This window comes from Mastacembelus armatus, chromosome 18 (assembly GCF_900324485.2).
Source record: "Mastacembelus armatus chromosome 18, fMasArm1.2, whole genome shotgun sequence".
Classification (NCBI taxonomy): Eukaryota; Metazoa; Chordata; class Actinopteri; order Synbranchiformes; family Mastacembelidae; genus Mastacembelus; species Mastacembelus armatus.
The window spans coordinates 13,413,039-13,437,870 of NC_046650.1; the positions used below are offsets into that span (position 1 = coordinate 13,413,039).

Consider the following 24,832-nt stretch of genomic DNA (forward strand, 5'->3'; position numbering starts at 1 on the left):
ATTCCATAAGGATTCAAAGTCATTATGTGTGCAGGAAAGGCAGGGGATAGATATTAGGATGTTTAAATGAGGTAAAAGTTGTAGATAACAGAATAAATATTTAAACATTCCTTTATCTAATAACCCAAGACACACACACCTTTTAAAACAAATGACAAAGTAACATACAGTATGTGTTTTGCTAATTTATTTTCTCCCTTATACTGACTTTCTCTTATGTGCTCATCAGCATATCAGACAAAACATTTATTAATAATAATGCTTTTTGACTATGTTTTGACTTTGCTGACAGATTTCTTATGTTTGTGATGGTGTGAGGTGTTGGTGATTCTCTGGTTTACTGGCCCTCAAGTAAAAGTTTTGATTGCAACAAAGGTCATTTAACTCTGGAAGATCCTCTGAGCATACATCCATCATGCTTCGTGCTGTGTGAACTGACCTTTGCTAGATGTCACCCCCCCAACTGCCATATTCTTGAGCCTGTCATCCTTTACTTTCATTATTGCTTATCTTCAGGGTTTAACAACCATCAATTTTCGTTTCAGTGGTCACATTGTCATGTCTTGTTGGCTGTTGGCTGTCTCTGTTGACTTAAATAAACGTTTTTATTCTTGGCGCAGGAAAGAGACTCCACATGAGTAGCATGATAGCATCTGCTTAATTATTTTCTACTCTACCGGTCTCTTTAACTAAACTGTGGGCACAGGGTCAGTTATCTTTGCTTTGAAATTTAAAACAATCTGCTTTATTGTAAACCTGTCACACTGAGACACTACAGTTTGCATGACTGGTGTCAGAGGTTTCAAAAGCCAATTGTTCATATACATTTCAATAAATTGTGCCACATTGGCTGTTCATCTAGGATTTTAATATGCAGTTCTAATGACAGTTTTTGTTTGTGGTAGCAGCTTTGTGCTTTGAGGTTTAAGGGATATTTTAGTGACTTAAAGGCTGTGTATCTTGCCTTTTTCCCTGCTTGCATCTTATGACACTCTGTATTGATTAACAGTTGAATTTTAGTGAATAAGCACCATTAATCTGCCAGCAGTCTAACTCAGCAAACACTTTATGGTTCCCTGATGGGCCTTGCTGGTATTATTTGGGACGGCGCACTGATAAGGCTTTCTCATATTTTGCTTTTATTCCTGGAGTTAAAAAATACTGACAGTAAAGAAAAGGTTTCATAAGTGAAGTAATGATCAAGGAAGTATGTTTCCAACTTTTATATTTGATTGAATTTCCTTGCTCTGTGTAATCCGTGGGCCTGAACTAAGTAGTGACCTTTTTTGTCACTGTTTTTCAGTCTAGTAACATTTTGCATTCATGCTCTGTGCTATATTTTCACATTCAAACTAACCTGCAGCTTTGGAAAAGGCTTATTTTTCATTTCTTGAAAGTTTGTATGAGTATGAAGTATGAAGCCCAGTAAAACTCAAATCATCATAATATAAATAGCCACACTGTCTTCCTGATCTGATACCAACATACTTTTATCAACATGACCTGTTAACTGAATGTCAGAATAGTAAACCAGCATAAAAAAAAAAAAAAATCCTATCTTGCCTTAGCCATTGACTAATACATGTGCATGTTGTATAAGCATTTTGATTGCTAAGCACATTGTAAGATGAATCTATAAAAGAGTAGCTTTAAAACCTGCAGAGGACCCATGAGAACAAATATTGACTTGCTTCAATTAAATATAGGAACATCATGACAAAGACACTGTTTTTTTTTTTTGGATGAACGTTGTGTCATTCTCTTTATGACCTGTCAATAGGCCTCGTCAAAATAGGAATGAAAAACCAGTAGAACAAGCAGCTGAGCCTGCAAAGTAGATCTTAAGTCTTTTCTTTTACTGTGGCTGTCACTCAATCATGTCTCTTGGGCTTCATGCACAGTTATTGGGAAGTTGTAAAGGGCCAGGTTATTTGTAACACAAAGAAAATTAGTTTCTTGTGGCCCAGTGAAGGAGTGTTTGGACAAGAGATCATGCTTTTTTTTTTTTTTTTTTATATACGGGTGTTCTGGATTCAAATGTAGTGCGGTATCATTAGTATTGTGGACTGTTGTCTGATGAACTCCAGTTCCTTTAAAAGCCAACTATCCCACAATCCAACTCAGCGCGCACAACAAATTTTATCAGGAAAATATAGAAATATTTCTTTTTCAATTCATTTTCAACCACAGAATATGAATATTGTCAGTTTTATCACTTGTGTATGTTCAAAGCCCCTTTTGAATTCTTTGTGTAAAACTCCATGTTTTTCATAACTGTTAACAGTGTGAAAGAAGTTGTGGTTCACCCCAGGGAACCACTGGTTTAGTCTTCAGTGAACTGGCAACCTTCCCTCAGCATATCAGGTCACACTAACCCTGCCAGTAACTTTAAGGACTGACTCATTCTCGTGCCAAATAGGTTTGCTGTATATTTGCCTCTTCTTAGTAATAATACCTTAGCTGTTTTTACTTGGGCTGTTCTGACGTATCCCGGATGTGATGCATAGACTTATCTTTTCAAAATGTGTATTTCAGTCATTGTCATTTTAAAATAAACAGCAGTGGACACTAGTTTTGCAGTAGAACAGAACTATTTCTATTTTTCTTAGCTACCACACTTTCTGGATGATTTAATGAACTTGCAGTGCCTTGAAACGTGAGATTGGCAATTCAACCCTGAACATTTTGCACTTGTTACTGCTGCCGTCAAAAGCATAAATTAAACATAATTCCTGATCTGTGTTTTCTGTATGTCCAGAAAATAGGACAACCCGTAAGCTGAAATAAGCAATGTGTAGATGATCATGTGAATTTGATTTTGGGAGTTGACTCTCAGTTCTTGGTTGTCTTATTGTACAGTTATGTCTAATTTTTGACACATTTTTTTCAGTGTCTTGGAAAATCAGTGTGAACCTTGAGACAATTGAATAATAATTTGGCTCAGTCACTGCAATCACATTCCTGATTAATTTATGAGCACATTTAAATTAGTAAGTCATTGATTTTATACACTGCAATGCTTGTATTGGGCTGCAGTGTGTATATAAAGTGCGATCTGAGTCATACTAATGCTGAGAAATCCATGCCATTGAATGCACCATTTAGGTTGAAACACTTATTTCTAATAATCTAATTATTTTATATTTACAGTCTCCTTTTTTGTCTCTGTAAAGTATAGCCTTCAAAACATTTTTTTGCGGTAAGAGGTAATTTCCTACTTGGAAATATTTCTTATAGTGCAAAAAAGAAAACAAAATATGTATTTGTTAGCCTTGGAGTGCAGAGCTTACAATAACAAAGGGAGCTCTGAGTGGATAACATGGTGTGTAGCCCAGGCATAGATCTGCAGTCTCCTGCTGATATGTTCCATTTTCTCTGTTCTCTCTGTGCCTCTCTTTATTTTACGAGTGTGCTGTGCTATCGCCAGGGCAACATGGGTGGATGAGTGATGGTGTCCATTAGTAAACATAGCCCCCTATATGTGCCATCGGCCTAAAGAGCCAATGTCTTGAACCTCCTTTCTTTCTTTCTTTTTTTTTTTTTTCGCACTCCTACTCTCTTCACTTATTTTCCACATTCTTCCCCACTCTTCCTCTTACCTTTTACCACATAACCCTCCACCCACTTCCACTGCATCTTTTTCTTTCTGTCTTCCTCTCCCCCCTTCTCCATCTATCCTCCTTATGGTTGTTTTTTCATAGGCCTGGCTCTGCAGCAAAGGGAGGGATGAGACCATTTCTCTTCCTCCTTTGTGCACTTATTTTTGTGAGGCAGAGCGACTAGTGGATGCATTGAGAATGTCAAGCATTAAGCTGGGAATAGAGTGCTTTTCAAACAAGAATAGGCCACTAATATGACAGATGCTGTGTGTATTGCAGAAAAGTATTAGCAAATCCTGCTTTTTCTTTACCCTCGGTTGAGTAGAGTCAACAACGGGTGAGGAGTCTTGCCTTCTTCATAGATATTTGCTGCTTCCAGTGTTGTCATGGGTGACGAGATGTAGTGTGCAATCTTGCTTCTTTTTTCAACTTAAATCCAAAAAACAGCATGACATTATAAATATGGATTTATGTTCATTTTGCAAGGCTGAATTCATGAACTGGGGTTTAGGTTTTTTTTTTTTCCCTTAGTTCTTTTTTTTTTTTTTTTTTAAACACCCCTGCAGCAGACACTCAACAGAGGCGCTCTACTTTACACAGCTAAAAAAATGGCAGTTTTACAATTAGCTTTTCTGTAATTAGTGTGGAAAGGTAATTTCGGCGGATGTGCAATTAGCATTATGTAAAGTGCTTTTCCCCAGACAGACGGGGGCCAATCAGTTTGCCCCTTTACATTCTCCATTCTGCTGATGATGTGGGAGATGCTTAGTTGTGAACATAGTTTCCTCTCCCTCCCACTTCAGTGAATTGATTCAAAAAATGGAGCAGTCGGGGTCACATGCTCACTTGAAAGGAGGGTTGAGGAAGTTTTTGCGTCTCCTTTTCATCTGCCTGTGAATATGAATGGAGAAGAGGGAAATCACTGTCATAGCAGCCGTTAGAGCACAAGGCCTCCTGATTGCATTCTGGACTGTGACATGCTTTTTTTTTTTTTTCCCCTACAGGGAAACCAAATGTTCTTGCACAGCATGACTAACTCATTGCCTGATTGCCCAAGAACTTTCATCCCCCCCCCACTCCTGCTCTGCCCTTTTCTGTATCCCTGCCTTGCAGTTTGCATGGAGATAGATTACTGTTCATTAGTATGATTGGTGATTAAAGAGCAAGTCCAGCATAGTTTTATAATATCATATATGACTTTTCCTTATTATGACTTATTGAGATTTTAACTTGTACTGCTACAGTTTTGTTTCTTCAGGCTGTGACTTTTCTGTTTAGGTTTCAGGAGTCAGAACAGCACAGTATCCAGCATCTTCCAGTTACTGGACAGGAATAAAGATGGCAGGTAAATAACATGCTGGTCATTTTATTGTTGTCATTTGAAAACCATGGGACTCCAGTTTTCATGTTCATGTTTCGCCTATGCTGTGATCACACCCCTCTAAAGTACTTGCACATCTGTTGGGCCTTAAAATGTTTTTTTTTTTTAAAAAAAGTAGTATTATTTAGACAGAAACTGTGCTGGCCAAGGTTGCTATATAATAGGTATTCAGTTATTTGAATGTTTTTTTTTTTGTTTTGTTTTTTTTTTTGTCACCACTGATATTATTTTGAAATAGCTTCTCTGGATTTGACTTTTGCCAAGGTAAAACAGCTTCTGTCACAGTATTTAGATTGCTATGAAATCCAACACTTAAAGCGTATTTGCTCCCAGTTTGGGTTGTTCTCCTCCTGCTATGCAGCTGTAAAAATCTACCCCAATGGGCATAAAGACTGAGCTGTGTAAAAAGAGCAACAAACTTGAAGGTTTCAGATTGAGCTTTATGTTTCACTGGTGCTTTGTTGTACCAAATTATCTTCTGTCCTTGAACATTGCACCTCTCTGAGTGAGCTGCCTATGTTAATGGCTGGATGCTAAAATGAGCCGGGTTTACTGAGGTAACTGTAGCTCAAGGACAGTCTTGTTCTCACATGTGGCGATATGGCTGGCATTGTTCAAATTTTATTTGTATTTTAAAGTAAACATCAAAATCCAAGGAAACATTAAAAACTAGAGTTGTCTTTTAACCTGTTTTGGGGCTAAATATAGGTCTTTGAGGTGTAAATGTTTTTGTCAGTGGCAACCTCCAAAAGAAATTAACAGATTAACCAGCTAATTATTTAAAATTGTGCAAAAAATGAAAAACATCGGTGCTTTATGGTGGGTATTTAGATGTTTAGTCAACACTGCATGGAAAAAAATGGTATTCTTCTGTCAGTGTGGATAGGGGGGAGTTTTAGGAAATGTTACCATGTGGAATGAGGAGCCAATTCACAGAACACATGTTCACACACTTGTAATTCTTGAAGTCCTCAAAAGAAATCCTGCTAATTCAGCAACGTGCAGCAAAGACAACAGAAAAATCCATAACACTGCATTAAAGTCATATTACAATCAAATTTTTGCTCTCACATTTCTACTCCTATATTGCTAATGCTATAAAACAAATGTTTTGCCAAATACACATCAATATGTAAACTTATTAAATTTCATAACACTGAAATGAGGTAACACATCACATTTACTAAAACTCACCTGTTCTCATCTGTTTGTTCTCCAGGAAACTTCAAAACATAATAGTTAAATATTTCTATACCTTTTTTTTTTTTTTAAATATTGTTTAATTTTCAAATCCCACTTGTTGCCACTGTGCCATTTAGCAGGCCATCTTTGAGCTTTCCCTGAGCCACCCAGGCTAACATGCTGTCATGAGCATATTTAACCACTCCCAGCTTTAAAAGCAAATGACATTCATTTTGCTTTCCAGCAAGATATGTGAATATGCTGGTGGCTTGCAGAAAAACAGCATGATATCTAGTGAGTGTGTCCCCTTCATGCTTTTTTTCCAGTGCTGTCCTCACCCTCAGGTTCCTCACCTTCCCACACCATGCCTGGGGAGAAAAATCAATACTGCTTAAGCTAACTGGGCATATTCTTCTAGAAAGGAAACAGGGCTGGGTGTAGTAAACTGAAAGTGCTATAAAACATATGGCTGCATTGAGAATGAAATGCTTGTGCAGCAATTTTCCAGAGTGCTATGTGCCCACTTATGCATTCCTGCGCTTGGATGTGTACCATTATTCAGCCCTTCTGCCGCCCCTCTCCAGCACCTGCCCCTTCCCTCCTCGGTTCTGCCTCCATCCATTCACTCTATCTCCACCATCCCAAGCGGTATCTCTCCACAGGCTGCACTTAAACAAACACATTACTAAGCTGAAATATTTGCAAGTGTTGCTTATTCCCATACAGCCATTGTTTCAGTTCGTCAGTCAATGGCATTCAGTGAGCTGGCTATCTTGAGGCGGGACATGTATTGATGCCCATTTGAATAAAGCAGAAGGTGGAGGTTTTGTATATGTATGCTGCATCACCATTTTTTTCCGTAAGGCTCTGCAGCTCACACACCCCGGTGACAAGCTTGATTTAGTTGTCGTTATGATAAATGCAAAGTCGAAAGTCACCAGTATACCTCATGCTTGCACATTGCCAGGCAATTTGCTGACTTTGAATGGGATTAGCATGCACATTGCAGACTCTCTATCTTGTACAAAAAAGCTCTTGGCTTTGTCCCTAATGACACTTAGCAAAACACTACCCCGTTCTTAATCCACTTGATTGGAATTGCTAATTATCTTTAATGCAGATTCACAGATAATTGTTCTCTCATTTATGCTAATCTCATTTTTGCTTCGTGATAAAAATGGTAACATTTTTGTCATTAAATTTTGAATTAATCCTGAAATAGATAAACGAACGTCAGAAGATAGCTGCATTATTGTATTTTAGTACAGATATGAACTGTGCTTCGTGGTTAACAGGTTAAGACTAGAGCATCTAGTTAGGGAATGTGCCATCTGAAAGTGCCGGTTTCAGCTCTCCCCCATGTGTTGGTCATTAAGGTAGACTGTGGACTTCCTCAGCACTCTTTCATCCTGAACCTTCCCAAGCACTACACACAAGTGCAAGCCACTGTGCCAGCTGGCAGGCAGTTGGCAGCCCAGTGCAGGATTAACTGGTACCAGTATGCTGGCCTATAAATAGAGTCTACCAACTGCTTCAGGAAATGAACCATGATGGAGCCTCCCAAAGGCCCATGAACAGGTTGTGCTTCTTATCCCCTCCCCTCTGTCAGGATTTGTGTGTGGTAGTGAATTCCCTAATGTTTATTACATTGTCTCTCTGTCAAATCGACTGTAGGTGTACATTGCAAATCACCTGCTCTTATGATGCAGTGGTTTCTATGTGTATAAAAGCCTTTTTGTGGTAGTAGTAGTATTTTCTACTGCAGACACTGTGCCGCCTCACAATGGAGGCAGCCATTGTTTTTCTCCAGCACTTACCCCAAGCATTGATCCTCTGTAGTGGAACAAGCTATTCGCTTTGTATGTTTACCAGCACTTCCGCCTTTGATGGACTCCTGGGATTGATCTAGCTATGCAGTCATTATCTCAGCTCAGGAGTATTAGTTTAGTTGGAACCTCTGGAAGAAAGACTAGCAGAGAGGAATGGCTGTAGAAAATATTTAAGTGTTGTAGGATAAAAGGTGATGATTGTGATTGTGCTGTGTGATCCTCATTGTGTTTTGTGCCACTCAGATTGGGGGAGAGTAAAAGAACAGATTTTGAGTTTAATAAGGCCAAACTAGAGAATGAGCTCACCTGAATATGAAAATGTTCACACACCATTGGATCAATTGAAACAGAAATAAAGGTTGTTTGCAGTTTAATACATAGTGAGTTTGCCAGTGCTGCATTTTTTCCCTGTTATCTCCAGAGAAAAATAGAGGCCTGGTTCATTGATATATCCATCAACACAAAAAGCTGTGTTTTATAAAGCCATAAGAAATTGTCCTTTGAGTAAAAAAAAAAAAAAGCTGTTTATTTCATTATCCTCAGGATTTTATGTCCTTGTACAGCAAATGTAGTTGAAATTGGGCCCTTAGCTGCATTGGCATGCATACCATATGAACAAACTATCATGTCATTTACAGTGGTAAAGGCCTCAGTGTGTTCAGTGCATTCAGGAATTTTAGGTTTAGCCAGTTTGTGAGTTTTAGTGCAGAGAGAAGGCATAGTCTGGAAGTTCCTAGTCATTGTATCAAATTACTGACTTACACTGATCTGCATCTGTGTGCCTTTTTAACACAGTATAACAGTGGATGAAGTCCAGGCTAGAGTGGCCCTTGTCCATGACGAGGAGCGGATTCTTTCTGAGGATGAAGCAGTGGTAAGTTGTCTTTTATTCATACAGTTTATAGTGATACACATTTTTGACCTACAAGAACATGTCGTCACCTCTTTGACATCAAGTATATCAGTTAAATGGAAATGTTCTAAAAGTCAATTGCTTTATAGTGAGTGATATGAGTAACACTGTGGGGAGATAGAGTAATCTCTTTAATTAAAGATAAACTGAAGCTGCTACAGGGTAAAACGGTAAAATTCCTAGCCCTATAGGTAAACTAACAAAATTAGCAACGTCATAGCTCCCCCACAAGTCATCTGACGTGTGTCCCTGACGTATGAGAGTGCAGTTGTCTGTCTCACTTTAAACTTATTGAGCTTCCCTCTTACCAGACAATAGATATATCAAAATCTCTGGCTGTAAACAAAATGTCTAGAGTTCATTTTTTTTCTCTTTCGCTCCCTGTTCCTTCTTCTGTTATAATAAAAAATATCTACTGGGTTCTCCCACTGTAGGACAGGAAAGGTTCAACTTTTAAGTAGGTTGTCACTTAGCTGAAAATGTGTTTACAGGAATTGGATTTGCTGTATTTATGGTTAGAGTAGACTGTCCTGCTCTCTGTTAGGGTTAACAGTGTGTGTCTTGCATTAGATTACTAATTTTAGCTCCTGTACAATGTCTAACACAAGAAATTGTTTGGAGCTTGTGATGTGATATAAAGCAGAATTCAGAAAACACACAAGCAGCACCAAAGCTGTAACTAATAAAAAAGATGCATGGATGGAAAAAATCAGTGCTCGTTTATTTCTGCTGGCTAACAGGGAGGCTTTCCTGATGAATTGAACTGCATCTGATGAGGATGAATCAATATGAATATGCATGAATATGAAAATGTGTACTTAACTGCAACCACAACAAACGGTGATCAAGCTGAGCAAATTAAACAGGGTGCCATTGACAGTAGTTAACGGGCAATCTACATTAAAACTGACAAACAGCTTAGTGTTTGCACCTTAATCATGGTCCAAGGGCAGTAACAATTTTACCATAAAAAGTCAATTTTGTGTATGTGGATGGAGGGTAGATAAATTTAGTTTTATAACTGACTATTAATTCTGCATCGTCTCCTTTGGCGTTTCTACCATGCAGATAGAACTAACCCTAACCCTGGAAACTTCAGCTTTGTAGTTATGTTGCTGCACAGCCGGTGCATAGCCCAAATGTGTGTAAATCGTTTCAGGTTGATGAATAAATACCACAGTTGTTAAGGGAACACAGTACCATACTGTTTCCTTTTCTGTGTATGTGGACAGAAAGGGAAGGAGTTATTTCATCACTGGTGCTCAGTTGTAATGTCTGAAGGCCTTGATTACTTCTTCTTTCACACTCGGGAGCAGACCACATATATATTTTTTGCACGCTTATTCAATTTGTGTCATTTTCACACCTTTTTATTAGTTTCCCCATTCTTTTTCCTTACTCTTAAGAAGCTTTTGCCTCCACAGAAAAATCACTTTCCACTTTAGCGGGCTAGATAATTCAAGAACAGAGAGGATTTTGAGGAGAACAATTTGATGATCAAAGGAGGTACTCTGCTCGGGAGGGAAAAGGGATATTCTGAAGTGGCGCTCCCTCAGTTTTGAATCATTATGTTATAGCCCTTCGTTCCTGTAGAAACCACTGTTAATGTAGATTCAAGTTCACTCACTTTAGAAGGTAATCATAGGTATCCAAGAAGAATGTCTTGCCCAGTTGTCTCTCTTTTTTTTTTTTCCTCCAATGTGATAAACACAGCATAGACCTGAACAGATGTTGTTTCAATACGCAAACTCTAACATCTGCACTAAGGCAGCTCTTAGCAGCATCTTGCAAAGTAAAGGCTGTCCTCTTTTTTTGGCATTAACCATAGCACAGTGCATTCTCAGGAGCACCGATGTGTGACCAAGCTTGGACTGTAGGTGTTGTGTTGGTGAACAGGGCTGCAGGAAATTGCCTTCTCTCAAAAAATGGGAATTTGTGCAGAGGTGAATTTCACTTATCCATCTACTGCCCAGCTGCTTCCCTTTAAAGCCCCTTACTCAGTCTACCAGAAACGACAAGAGACGGTGTAGGTTGTCTTTCTTGTTGTTTTTAACAGAGGAATTCAAGAAATACCTTGAGGGGGAAAAAAAAGTCATCCTGTGGAATTTGAGCATATCTTGGTGATAAATAATAACGGACTAAATTTTGGGGAATTGCACTTTTTTTTTAGTATGTTCCTTTTTTTTTTTCATAGTTTTGTAATTTTGGCTAGAACCCTGGGGGTTTCTGTATACAGTGGAAGAACTGACACTAGTTGGTAAAATGGCAGAAATGAAGGCAGTGTGGCAGCTCTAGTGAAGTTGGGAGGCAGCACTGCATGGCATTAGAAAACAGAATCTTGATTATTACATTATAATGAAGTACATGGCATCTATAACTACTTTCAAATATCCTGTAAGGGTATAGCATTACAGGACTGAATAATTAATCTATCCTATTAAATACTATGTTTCAGTACTTCATAGAAAAGGAGACTGAAGTGAAGTTGCATTATTTTGTTTAGATAACCTGTGTGTCCATTTAGTAGGAGCTCTAGAGCTTGTGATCAGCTGAGATGGGTTGTCAGTGAGTTGGAGGTGTTGAGTTTTTAATGCTATATTGTACTTTCTCCCAAAATCTAAAATTATAAATGCAGGTGAAATATAGTAATTAGTTCCAATCAACAAACCTTTACTACAAAAAAGCATTTTATCGTTTTATCAAAACCCAGAACTTTCCAAATATGAGAATTTGAACTTTTACTCATTGTTGATCAGATCTCACTTTGGCCTATAAGAAGTTGTGGTGTCAATTCACACTATTTCATGCTATTTTAAAGACCAAACATAGGTACTATTATTACTACTACAACAATAAAGACAAAATAAACCTATTTTTTGTCACTCTTTTCCATCTGCCAGGCTTTCTTTTAAACTTAAGACACATCAATGTGACTTTGGAGTGTTTTGACATTTGATTAAATAGCAAATGAAATGAAGTTTGTTGATTCATTAAAAAGAAAATTAATAATTACACCATCCTGATTATTAAATTACCTGTAAAAATGTTCTTTATGATGTCAGGTTATATCTGATATGTCTCTGTCATGGTGACAGATTGACAGCATCCCACAGAGCCATAAAGCACCTGTAAACAATCAGACCTGATGTGGTTGCATCTTTCTGTCTTTGCAACATCTATGAGCTTTGTTGATGTTCGTAATTCGTAAACACGCAGGGCCTGGTGCTCCCCTCCCAGCCCTCATCACCACCAACCAAGGTCCGGCTCTTCTCACCATCTGTTTGAGCTGGTTGACATTTGGCCTTAGCCAAAGCTAAAATCTCACCCCAGAGGGGGGGCAGCATATTAGCATTTTGTTTTTGTATGTCAAGAGGGCACATTTAAATAATTTATATATTTTAATTTGAAAATTCAACAATTAAGATGTGCAGCAGATTAGTGAGGAGAAAGATGTGATATTCTGTACAGTATATTGAATCAGTGTGTAGGCTTTTAAAATGCTTTCAGTGTAATGGCTTTTCATATATACAATGCTGCAATTGCGTAGCCCATTACATCTAGAGTCCAGATATTACACTGACATTAAATTTAATCAACACAAAAGCCACCAAGTTTATAATTCAGAGCCACACAAGCAGCACTCAGGCATCACAGTACATCTTGCTTTAAATGTCTCAGCAGCTTCCAGAAGGGGGCAGCAGGCCTCTGAGTTGAATGTGAACTAATGCAGAAATAGAAAGTCACATTCACAGGTCATTTAATCTCTTTGTTTTGTCATGGACTGGGTTTCTGGTACTATTGTCCTGCCTCATGCTCTCAGGAAGTGAGAAAGATCCCTCCTCTTCAAAAATGAATGATTCTCATCTGCCTGGAAATATTTTCCTTTAGTGCGTTTGTGGGGAGGTTTTGTAACCTTGCAGTGATTCTGTGATTTAATGCAAGCTTTTTCTGAGATTCTTGGGTCTAGGGGGGACTATAAGACAATTTTTTTATTGTCTGTATTTCTAAAATTTCTTTTTATCGACGTCTCTTGCATCAGTGCAAATAATAGTTTATCATGTGCGGACCTAAGCTGTAGTTAGATTTGTGCTTTTACTCAGCTGACTGTATGGATGTAGGCCATGATGCTGATGGACAGTGTTTGTAAAGATCTCTAATTCAGATATTGGAATGAGGTGTTTGAGGATGAGCAGAATCATGATTGTATGCAGTCGTTTATGTGGCTCTGCATATCCATTTCTGTATCTAAACAAGATTATAGTCATGTGGGTCATGTACCTGCTGGGTATATGAGGATAGCTGGGCTGAAGGAAAAAGGGGGGTTGTCTGTGCTGTCACCCCTCTCTAGTACTATTCTTCTTCCATCACACGTGTCACATTTTTGCTTCCCTGCTGGAATCCTTTCAAGTTATATAATGTGAAATGACGGGCTGAAACCAGACGTGGAGTGATATGTAGTTCGTATAACTGAGAGAGAACAAACTGACCTGCTAAAAAATGCTGTAATGTGTCATGTTCTTTTCAGGTAGGAAAGGCGAAGGAGGAAGGGTCCAACACCCAATGATTTGGGTGGTAACTGTGAAAGACTTTTATTTGTTTCAAACTGCACACCTGACACTTCTCAATCTCTCGCCTTGCCCTTTCCTCTGCACCTCTAATCTTCTCTGCACTCGTCTTTTGTTATGTAACGCTCCGAGATTGGATGCGCTTGGGGTCGTGCGGGTGGCGCAGGTAATGGAACCAGTGGGAGGCCAAAGGCAAGAGAGGGAAGGAGCAAAGTGAAGAGGCATCATTTTGTATTGCTGCAGCATATTCGGACAGAAGTGTCTTTATAACAAGAGGTGTCTTGTCTGTGATTGTCTGTTTACATACTGATTCTGTTTATCTGTAAGTTTGTATGTGCTTACAGACAGTTCCACAAAAGAGAAGTAATTATGTAAATATGAAAAATCATGGAAACAACAAACTGTTGTATATCACTGAATACAGCAAAATGTCAGACTTTAGGAAGTTTTAATGACATGGCTGTGTTTTACTGACTTCACTCCACTGTTGAAAATTCACACAAGTTGTAGTGACAGAATAGTCTTAACCACTAGACAGATACTATTGACGTTGTACCCATGTAACTACAGTGTCTGGGGACAGAGAACACATAGTGCAATGGGCAACGTCCAGGGAGAATGGACATCAGTTTCCTCTGGGACAATCTGTTCGAGTGCTTTACAGGTGAATACGTTAATGATTGTACGCTGCATCACAAGAACAAAAAAACATGTCTTAGGAATTGGAGCAGTCTCTAAATATCCCACTGACATTTTGAGAACATTTTCGAAGATTTCAGTAAATAGGTTTATTTGGCAACACTTTATGGTTACGTTTAGTAACAACACATGTAAATAAATCCTACACCACACACAGAAGTACAATAAACAAGCTCACTATTTTTCTTTTAAATTAATAAAGTCAGTCAGAATATTTGTAACTGCGATCTGATTTCATGCTGTGCGCGGTATGAGTGGTTTTCCTTGCACAGCAGAATAGTTGCTTACCTCAGAGATGTTGGAAGTGTGCAGCCTGTTGCTGAAAATGACTGTTGACTTGTTTTGTTAGTGCATTTTTGATGAATTCTTAAATCTCATGACATACCAGTAATTCCTTAAAGCATTTCACACTTAAAACCACAGTCTGTAATGCTATTTGAATGCTTAAATGTGAGGCAGCAGCATTGGGACACGTTTTGTTAACATTAGCAGTAGCTTAAAACAGCTCTGATAGTAACAATTCTGCATGCCTCGTTTCCTGTGTATCCTTCATTAGTACAGTGCAGTATTATCCTCAGTCAAGATTGCCGTCTAATGGTCGTGACTACTTAACAAAATTACTTCAAATATGCACATATAAGTCGCTTCACTATACAAGTCACACTACAAGCCAGGGGAGTGAAAAAAGTGGAACTTATAGTCCGGAATACGTGGTATATGTTATATCAAAGTAAGTTCTTTAGTTGTTTTGATTGCACATGGCTTAGAATTATCTGTTTACAGTGAGTAAAGGCTAATGATGAATCTCTACCCAGGCTTACACTATGCTTACATGCTCATTTTTTTGTTGAAACCATCCTTACACCCTGGAGATAATAAAATGTGAACTATTTGCAGATAAACTGCAAAATTCTGTATTTTTTCCAACTATCAAGTCACATCAAATATTCCCTGACCAAAGAGAGCTCACTGGCTCCTGGAAGAACATCTTGTTGAAGGACCTCATATCCTTAGCGGGGAGCCAGTTGATGTGTTTTATTGTTTCTATGGTGACCCCACCACACAGCACATAAGACAATAATGAAGGCTCTCAAAGACCCCAGGGGCACCCGAATAGTGCATGTCCTCAACATTTCTGTGGCACTTGGAGGAGTTACACAACCTGACGTTCACCCTGAGAATGTTTCTTTCCCCCATCATCTCAGGACTTTTGAGACCATCAAAGATTGGGCTTGCTAGCAAAGGGATGACACACGGAATGACAAAACTCCTGTGTCTGTCTGTCAGGCTTGGTCTTTATCCGACTGACATTTGCTGGCTCAGGCTCATCCAGGCTCTGGAGAAGCCAGGGATAAGAGTCAGACACAGATGGCTTTTTCCTTGCAGTTCTGTCTGGTGCAACATTCAGGAGAAAAAATTGTTTCTGAATCGTCACCCTGTTTTTAGAGACTTTCTGAAGTTAATGAGTGTGTTTTTCTGTGCTGGAACAGTATGATATAGTTTTTTGTAATACACTGTCATGCAGTGCTTTATGTTTTTATTTCTGCACTGACCCAACCTATTGGTGATTAAGGCTTGATAGGGCTGTTATTTCAGCAGAGACATTTTTTGTCCTCTGAGTGAGTCAAAAGAACAATGCAAGAATGCCTTGTGCCATTTAAAACTGATGAGCCAAAGCCAGCATAAAGGAGGAGAGGGGAGGTGTAGGTGTTAAATTGATTGGCGAGAGAAAAAAGCATCTGCTTTGCAATAGCTTAACAGTTCCCTCAGAAGCACGCCTGCTATTGTTTCCAAACAAGAATACCCACTTCTATGTGCCGAGGAGTGTCGCCTTCAGAAGAAATGTGTGAGAGGAATAGAAACTGTTGCGTAAGAAACATTTAGAGATATCATCGTTTTTTGCAGCTTTCCAGGACCCTGATCTATTTGTTTTTTTTCCCATAGCTGCCTTAACTCCTTTTCTGTTCTCCAGGCAATTCAGAGTTAACACGTGGGCAGAGGACAAAAGACAGGAATACAGGGCTAGAGTCAGTAGCTGATCCAATGACAGAAATGGCAGCAAAACGAGAGGGTCCCAGGTGTAGTTCTGAGTCAAGTAGCACTCCAAAACAGGGGGGTTGTGATTGAGAGAGGCAAGGAGTGAAAAAGGAACATGGTGGCATCATGGGAGCTTTAGTCCCCTGTGACAAGCTGCCTGTTGTGTGCATACTCCCTGACAGCAGGAACAGCAAAGAGACAGGACACCTGACCCCTCTGACCTTCACCAGGACTCAGACGTCTGTTACTGAAGAGCAGTGGCATGAGTGTGCACCCCTTTGTTTTTGTCTCACTAAAGTCAGGTCAAACCGCTAAACATCACTGGAGTTCATCTACCAGAAACTTTTGTCCAAAGGCAAAAATGCTATGAGAAGACATTTTTATATGCAGATGTTTGCATATTGGTCAGTCTTTGGTAGATCTACATTAGCATCTTACACATAGCAAACATTAGGTATATCTGCATAATTCATGCTGCATGGACAAAACATGCTATTGTTTAGACCCGTTATATATTAAACCACCGCCTTCCCCTAACAGTTACCAAATTTTAGGAGCTGCTAAAATGCGCTGTATCGATGAAAGACTAAAATGAACCGTTTGTTATGAATAAATATCTAAAGAAAACAAATATGTCGTCTCTGGACAGATCTGTATGTTCTGTATAGACAGTTTGCAATTTTCTCAGTTTATAAAAAAACATAAACCAGACACTATTATATTTCTTTCCAAATGAATTTGCTGTGGGAACCTTGATTTTTGCATCAGTTAATTCATTCACTCAGTTAGGAAACACAGTGTACTCTGGATTAAGTTCTATATTATAATATAGCAGAAACATTATGTTGATACTCAAACAAATCATGTTTGCAGGCAATGGTTTCCCTTTGTACAGTGCCAAAATGTGAGAACCTGAACATGATTAAGGTGTGAGGGTTGCCAAACTAAAATCTCGTTAGCAGAATATTAGTTAAATATACAGTAACAGATGGTCCAGTGTAAGATGCTACGTCGTTGGAAATAAAATCTTGTAATGTATGCAAATCAGCATTACAGATTAGATCAAGCAAGACAGTCATGTAATTACTTTCTTTGCATTTCCCTGTATACTTACTGTTGCATGTTTTCTAACAAAGGGTTAAGCTAAGAACCTGATTATACTCATGTTCTCAGTCTCATGTGTTTGGTAAAGTGTATTTCCACAGGGTGTGGTTTTTGTGCGTGTGCACTTAAGTCAGGATCAGTAATGTTGTCACTCTGACTCCCTCCCTTCCTGCTTCTTTCTCTTTTCTCACATGCTCCCCTCACTCCCTTTACGGAGTGACATTTATTAATTAAATATGGTGTAGTGCCGCAGGATGTGCTTCCCTTTTCCACTATCTCCAGACACTAATAATTACATTGGCATTTAGCTCTGTGAAAAACCAACCCTATGGCCTTTATGAAATGTTCCCTGGGCCTGGATGCTGAACAAAATATAGACTGACGAGATGCTAGATATCGATATATCTGCCTGTATTGTTCCTTTTATCTAAAAAAAAACAAAAAAAAAAAAAAAAAACAAACAAAAAGGGACTGTTTATTAGCATAGTTAAAGAATCTAACACCACCACTTGAATTTTAGAGGTAGAGCCAATGATAAATTATTAGTTATTTAAATTCATACCGTACCTCCTTCACTATGTTTATGTTTCTGGGCTCCTTTTAATGTTTAGTGCCATAACTTTAAAGTAGAAAAATGTTGAGTTTAATGAAAGAAGTATTTTTTGTTAGTATTGTCTAATCCATTGATTTTTGTGATTAATTCAGGTATTTAAATAATGTGTGCACAACACATTTATATTAAAAGATTGTAATCTTTCAGACCCAAGGTAGTGTCTTCATATTGCTGGTTTAGTCTGATCAACTCAAACCCCAAAGATAGTTTTCAAATGCAGTTGCTCTTGATGTTGGGAACATCATTTCCTATAGTGCTGTAAAAGATGGTTGTGGAGGCCATAGGCGGTCTCCAACGATTCAGGCTGGAGTCCACCATCCAGGTCAGGTGGTGTCAAACTTCATGGTTGCTTCAGCAGATGTAATAGCTGTTGGAGGTAGTTTTTACTGAAATGTTTAGTCAGCACTTTTTGCCTTGATTGTGCTTTGCGTAATTACTTTGCCTCAGGTGGCCTAATCAGCCTGGTACATTTGCAAGATTATTATGTGGCTTATCAGCTTCGGGGATGTGTCAATTGATGCTTAAGTCACAATTACTGTAAACATGCTTTTGGTTTATAAAAGGCTCCCTTGTATTGGGTACATTTCTAAAAAGTTCAGCAAGTAGCCTGTCAGTTATCCGTCATTCTCCCTTTCCATTTGCTCTTCTCCTTTCTTGGATTTATAGGAAAACCCAAGTAGTGTTTTTTTTTTTTTTTTTTTTTCCCATTTTAGTTGTTATACTGGCAGATTGTTCCTCTTTGTGGCCCATTTTACTTTATCTTTCACAGAGAAAGCAATCAGTATTCCATAACCTTGAATTTTGTTATCCTCTGCTGAGGTAGAACAACACTGTATTTCTGCATACCAGGGGAAACAGTCGCTCCGCCGTAGTGTCTGATCACCAAATTCAACTTGAGGCTCAAGTCTCACGTATTCCACATTGATCTTAGCTGAAATTACCAGGAAAAGTTTAGTGAATACCATGTGAGTATCAAATTAGACATTTGGACTCCTTGGGACTGTATGTACCATTCACTATCAGCTTAGATGACCAGTGTTCTTGCTGTCTTGGGAAATCTCACTCTGACTTCTATTACTTGGGTCGATGTTCCCGTCCCTGTTTGTCATAGGTCTTGAAAGGGAGCCACTAGTGATTATTCTTCTCTCTGAACAACATACTGTGCTGCTGTGTTTGACTAAGCAAAGGGTAAAAGCCCAAATTAAGTGATAGAGATACTTAAGCAGAGGTAGCTGGCAGCTTTATTTGTAGCTTAGTCCTCATGCATGTGTACATTGAGTATGCACACACGCCGTATGTGTTTTAATACTGTGTGGGAGGGGTAATATTTTCAGTTGTGTGGGTTCATGGTAATAGATGTCTCATCTTTTTGTTTGTGCTGTTTCCACATATTTGCAAGGTGATACATTTCATAACTCCAACTAGAAACCCAATATTCTCTTGCCAGGTGATATAAGTGGTATTTGTAGAGCTGTGCTTCTGGGACTAGCTGGATCTATCAAATAACATAGCACAATATGTAACCATGTTATTTGATCTTTCCACCCCTCTCTCTCTCTGTAAGGCAATATCTTTGCATAGTATTTTTACCAGCCCTGGAGTTAGTTTTTCTAAATCAAGTATAGAGCTTATTTGCAAGAACTGTTGCTGATGTCGAATCTTTTAAACAGTACAGTTCAGATACAGTTTACAGACTAACTGTACTGCAATATAAAAGCAATACATGCCCGATTTCTATGACATGACTTCTGTGAAATTATTTGATAGACTTAACCAGATATTCTAGAGCAAGGAACTAAAAAGACCTTAAGTTGAATTTGTTGCTATATTCCGCTTGCTCTAATTCTGTTGCTCTACTTTGTATCATTTATGGCCTAAATTGGATTAGTGAAAATCAGACACCAATTTTTAGATGAAAATTCACATATTACATACATAGTCAGGTTTAAAGGGATCAGACCTCTGTCCTGTCAGGTGTTAGGTGTGCTATGACCTAAGAAACACAAGTTCTGACAAGCAATTGGAAGCTTTAACGAAAGAAATTAAAATCAGTTTCTAATAATTTTTTCTGTTTCTTGTTCGCCTTGCTTTGTTCTCTGCTTTGTTTTATAATATTCAACAAGTAAATTAATTACCTTAGTGAAAGTCAGCACTCATTTGGGTACTGAGGGAGTGAAATAAGTAGGTTCACTAGTTGTCTTCTAATATTTAACCTGTAGGCAAAGCAAGCAAAGATTAATTTCTGTGGTTTTAAAGAAGTGCTAATGCAGCATGCAGTATCAATCTTTTGCCCATTCCCTAAACAAAGTTTAAGAGAAACAGTATAAAGAGCATGTAACTAATAAAAAAGATGAAAACTGAATACTACAGTGAACTTTGGTCTCAAAAACTCCTGTTCAGCTCGTTTCCTCACAGTGCACACAGCACATTTTGCAAGCATTTCAAGCAAACACATGTCAATTTGGCTTTGAAAAGACTTTCTACTGTAAGCACAAAAGAACTTTTTCCCTCTCACATCCAAGATGATTCACAGCTCCTGCCTTCCAGTCCAAATGTCCAGATCCACAGTTGTGTTTATTAGCTTAGCTTAATTGTGCATAGGATCTAAAGGTCAGCGCCTGCTGTGATACATTGCTGCCAAAATGGCTTCCAGGGGACACTGTTTCAGATGAATAAACACTGAAAGCTACACCACCTTCCACCTCTCCATCCCCTTCCTTTACCTCCCAATGTGCAGCAGCACATTTGGCTTTTCGGGCGATGCACGAGGGCCTGTGACTGATGGGCATCCACTGGTACGCACTGCCTCACTGATTTCCATTTCAGCTGGCAAAAAGCAGCATATTAATTCACTTGTCAAATTTTCCCCTTTTTTCTCTGTAGGAGCCAATGTTTATTCACACAGGAGGAATGATATGTTTGTCCTATAGTGAATTAAAACATGCAGTATATCTGTATAACAACAGCCTTCCCCATGATAAATGGTATTTGACTTCTATAAGCAGTAAACTTCTTCCGTTGGGCTATAAAAGCTGATTTAATGAAAGAGTGACTTGAATAGATAAGCATATATGGCCGAGGGGATTATTGGGAGGTGAACTGAATAGATGTATGTTGTGCGCTTTATTATCAGTTATGCAATGAACTTTTTATAAGCCCATAACTGCTGGGCCAGTAGGTACCTGCAATAGATGTGAGATTACAAAATGTTGTGTATCCTGAGCTGTGTGTCAGAATGTATACATCCTGTTGAAGACATACATTTCATGCAGGTCATGTACTAGGTTGTGTTAAGAATTTACAAGACAAGAAAAAGTGCCTGTGGAAGGACAGAAGCTCTAGAACCCACATAATCAAAAGGCAGACTCTGGCTCAAATTTATGCCAAAACACAACTTTGCTCAGTCTCTAAACTATGCAAGTGTAGAGTAACATAGCACTCTAACATTGGCTCACATTCTAGAAGCACTACTAACCAAATTCAGCAAGCTTGTCAGAGGGAGGGATGAAAGATAGAAAAGGCCATGAAAAAGCAAAGAAAGGTTGATGGTGAAATATTCTTTCCTTTTTGTGTGAAATAACACTAGTGTTAATTCTCACTAAAACAGGTGGCCTTTGTGAAGAGAAGTTAAAAGATGGTGAATCAAATAAGTGCACTGTGAACATAAACAACTAAACCTGTATGACTTGTATTTATCCAGTACTGTTGCAGTTTCAGTGTTTCAGAGATTTTGATTGAAGTCTCTGAGAATGACTTTACTCTTACTTCTTATCCCATAGGCTTTATTAGGAGGATACCATCAGATGGATCTCACCGAGTTTCGACACACACTTTGGGACATCCTGACAAGAGGAGACAGTATAAAGGTAAGCTCTGTCGTTCTTTATTTCCACCACCCCATTTCTCATCCCTCCCCCATTTCTTTTGTATAGTGAGAGCATGTTCTTCATTCGTTCCTTCATTTCCTTTACTCTTTGGAGTCATACTAGAAACTGGCACATCACAGTTCATTGATCCATCCTTATGAAATAGTGTCTAGTGCACAGGTGTCATTTGTTGATGGCTGTGTCATAGTTTTGTGTCATAGTTTTGTCTATACTTGAATAAGAATATAATTTTAGCCACCCTAGTGCTCTGGCCCTATTGTTGGCAGCATAGGTTTGTCAGACTGTCTGCTGGTTGGTCAGGAACAAGGTAGGGAAAATAAAAAACTAGATAAACACAACATATAGAGAAATTGTTTTCTTTTAACTAAAATGTGCAAAAACTCTATTGCTCCAAAGTAATAAATGTAATTTGGTGCAATGATGTTCTTGTAGTTACCAGACCGTGATTAGATTAATCTGGTTATATCTTACAGCAGTGACTTCTGCAACACGTATTTCTTAAAAATACCTTTGAATCTGTGTTAATTTAGAGTCACTTAACTGCCAGCATATTTCTTTCTAAGCACAGCTTTATAAACCACATGTATTCATGTGACAGCTAAGGCCTAAAAGAAAATGTCTCTGCCTCTCTCCATCTCCTGAACTGAAGACGTGGAGAGTACCAGATAGCATCCTTTCATTTCCGCTCCTCCAGATAAAAAGATGAGAGAAGAAGAGAACGAAAGTGAAGCTTGTCGCTGGGCAGCAGTGATTGAGTCCCTCCGCTAAGCCACAGCGAGAATCTGCTCAAATAACTGACTCTGCCGATAAGAAGGTAGTCATTTCCATAGACAAAAAACACTGGAGTTCAGATTAGATTTTACCATCTGCCTGGCTTATCTCGGTGTTGCTCCATCCGAGAATGTGAATTATAAGGCACACTCCCTGCCCCTGTCTTTTCATGAAAACACCATTGAAATACATATGGTCTTAAAATGGAATGATTATTTGTGCTGTTATTGTTCGCAGTAACACCACTGGTCTGAACCGATGCCCACATTAAAATATGTGGCCTAAAAAGTATGAGTTTCATTTCCAGCCATGGACACAAGTGTTAGAGTTGTTCTCCAAGTCAGGACTAACCTGAAAGTCACCCCAGTCAGTGTAGATCAGTACTTTAGTAGAAAGAAATTGGTATGTAAGATGAACAAATGACAAACACATCAAATATTTCCAAAAATGATTGCAGTGTAGATTGCCAGCTAGACTTATGATCAAGTAGCTTTGTGATTTTTCTTTTTTTTTTTTTTTTTTGCACAATCACTGTTTCTCTGATTTTACATGTTAATCATGTCATTTATTGTTAATGTGTCTGTGGCCAATGTTTTCACACAAGTAGGTCTTAAGTGTCTCTTTCGAGTTGCCAAAGTTACCATACACCAGAGGTTCATTTTGTGAGAACATCGAGTTGTTTCAAGGTCAGAACTGTGTGTCTTTAAAAGTAAAGATACTGAGTTTTAGTCCTATGCAGGTTATTATTTTATGGCCTTGGCTTTGCAGCAAATCGCCCCTGAAAGGTGCTGAAAGCATTAGTTATGTCAGGACACCCTTCAGACTGTCATTGTACCTCTAAATGTGACTGTTTGTGGTACACAGAAGCAGATAAGTAAAAGCTGCTTGTTTAATGCAGTAAGTGTTCATATAGGGATAGTATAAAGGTTGGATGTAGTTTGAACATTTTACTGCATTTTCCTTTAATTATACTGTTTTTTTTTTTTTTTGTTTATATCTTGAGCTTTTGTTCTTTTTAATAGATTTTATATTAATACTTTTGTCTGTGGTTGTGGCTTTGGTCTGATGTAAAGGAGTTGATCTTAGCTTGTCAAAGATGTTAAGTGATAAGTATTTAAACTCACAATTTCTTAAGATTTGCTTGTTACTGTAGGAAGCTGACAAAAGGTTGTAAGCCACGTATAAACATTCAAGTTTTCATATATGTTTTCTTGCTCTTCACTGCATGATCAAGCATCTCTGTCACATCCATTATGTTCCAGCCATATGTTCACTTCATTTATATGTAAGACCACACATTCGCTTGAGATGCCTAAATCACAACTCCTTATCAGGAAAGGATCAGGAGTTAATGTGTTATATTCAGATTAGTGACTGGTTTGATATTTTTACTCAGATACAAAGGGACTTATTCTGATGGTGTTATGTTAAAGCCTTGTACTGTAGCTGTGAAGGCTAATGGCATGTTTTCATTCCACACTCCACGCCTTGCTTACATCTCTTTCATAATGCACATCCCTATGACCAAGGCCATCACAAACACAATGGCCATGTCGGCGCTTTTCATTTTAGGAGAAAACACTGGGACTAAATCACTGCTGCTCTCAAACAGCCTAATTAGAAGTTAATGGTTCAGTCTTTTTTTCTTTTAGTAGGACTTTAACCTGCTCTCTTTTGCCTTGTCAAAGGGTTACTAGATTTCTGCTGGTCTTGGTAATAGTAAATAGCTTTTGCCTACCCCCAGTCCATAGATCAAATTTATTCTGCCTTGATTTTTTTCCCCCCATTCTTTGCCTTTAAAGGGTTAGATTTATGAAACAACACATATCTAATTGTTGCCACTTTCCTAACAGCATAAGTATAGTAGATAGTCATACTTGTCCTCAGTGTTCAAAGTTAGTGTAGGCTGGCTTTTGCAAATAGATATACAGTAGTTCAGTTGAAATGTCAAAGTCCTTGTTGAAATTCAGTCTGTAATTCACCCACAATGGCAACACTAACCGCAGCTGTTACGACACTATACTAAATTCACATTGTATTACCCTTAAAATCTAAGCAACAGTACCAGATACAGGCTTTTGGATATATATTGAGAACAGCAGAATTAGTGAGGTATTTTTGGGGACTAGGGGCTTTTGCTGTGTGCCACAGAATTTAATGGTACATTTGAGTGAACATTTAATGGACCCCCTGCTGGTCACCCTGTCACCCCCTTCCTTGCATGAAGGCCTAAGCAAACCTGACATCTAGCA

At 38.5% G+C, this 24,832-nt stretch overlaps 1 protein-coding gene across 6 annotated transcripts in view; it reads left to right on the forward strand.

The window, feature by feature from the left end:
• LOC113125684 (glucosidase 2 subunit beta-like) overlaps positions 1-24,832 on the forward strand; it is a 96,053-nt gene that overhangs the window by 7,846 nt on the left and 63,375 nt on the right. For all 6 annotated transcript variants that reach the window (XM_026299298.1, XM_026299299.1, XM_026299300.1 and 3 more), the window contains exons 7-9: positions 4,878-4,944; positions 8,787-8,865; positions 21,702-21,788. In XM_026299298.1, the coding sequence (XP_026155083.1) occupies positions 4,878-4,944; positions 8,787-8,865; positions 21,702-21,788 (233 nt within the window). The remainder of the gene's footprint in view (positions 1-4,877; positions 4,945-8,786; positions 8,866-21,701; positions 21,789-24,832) is intronic.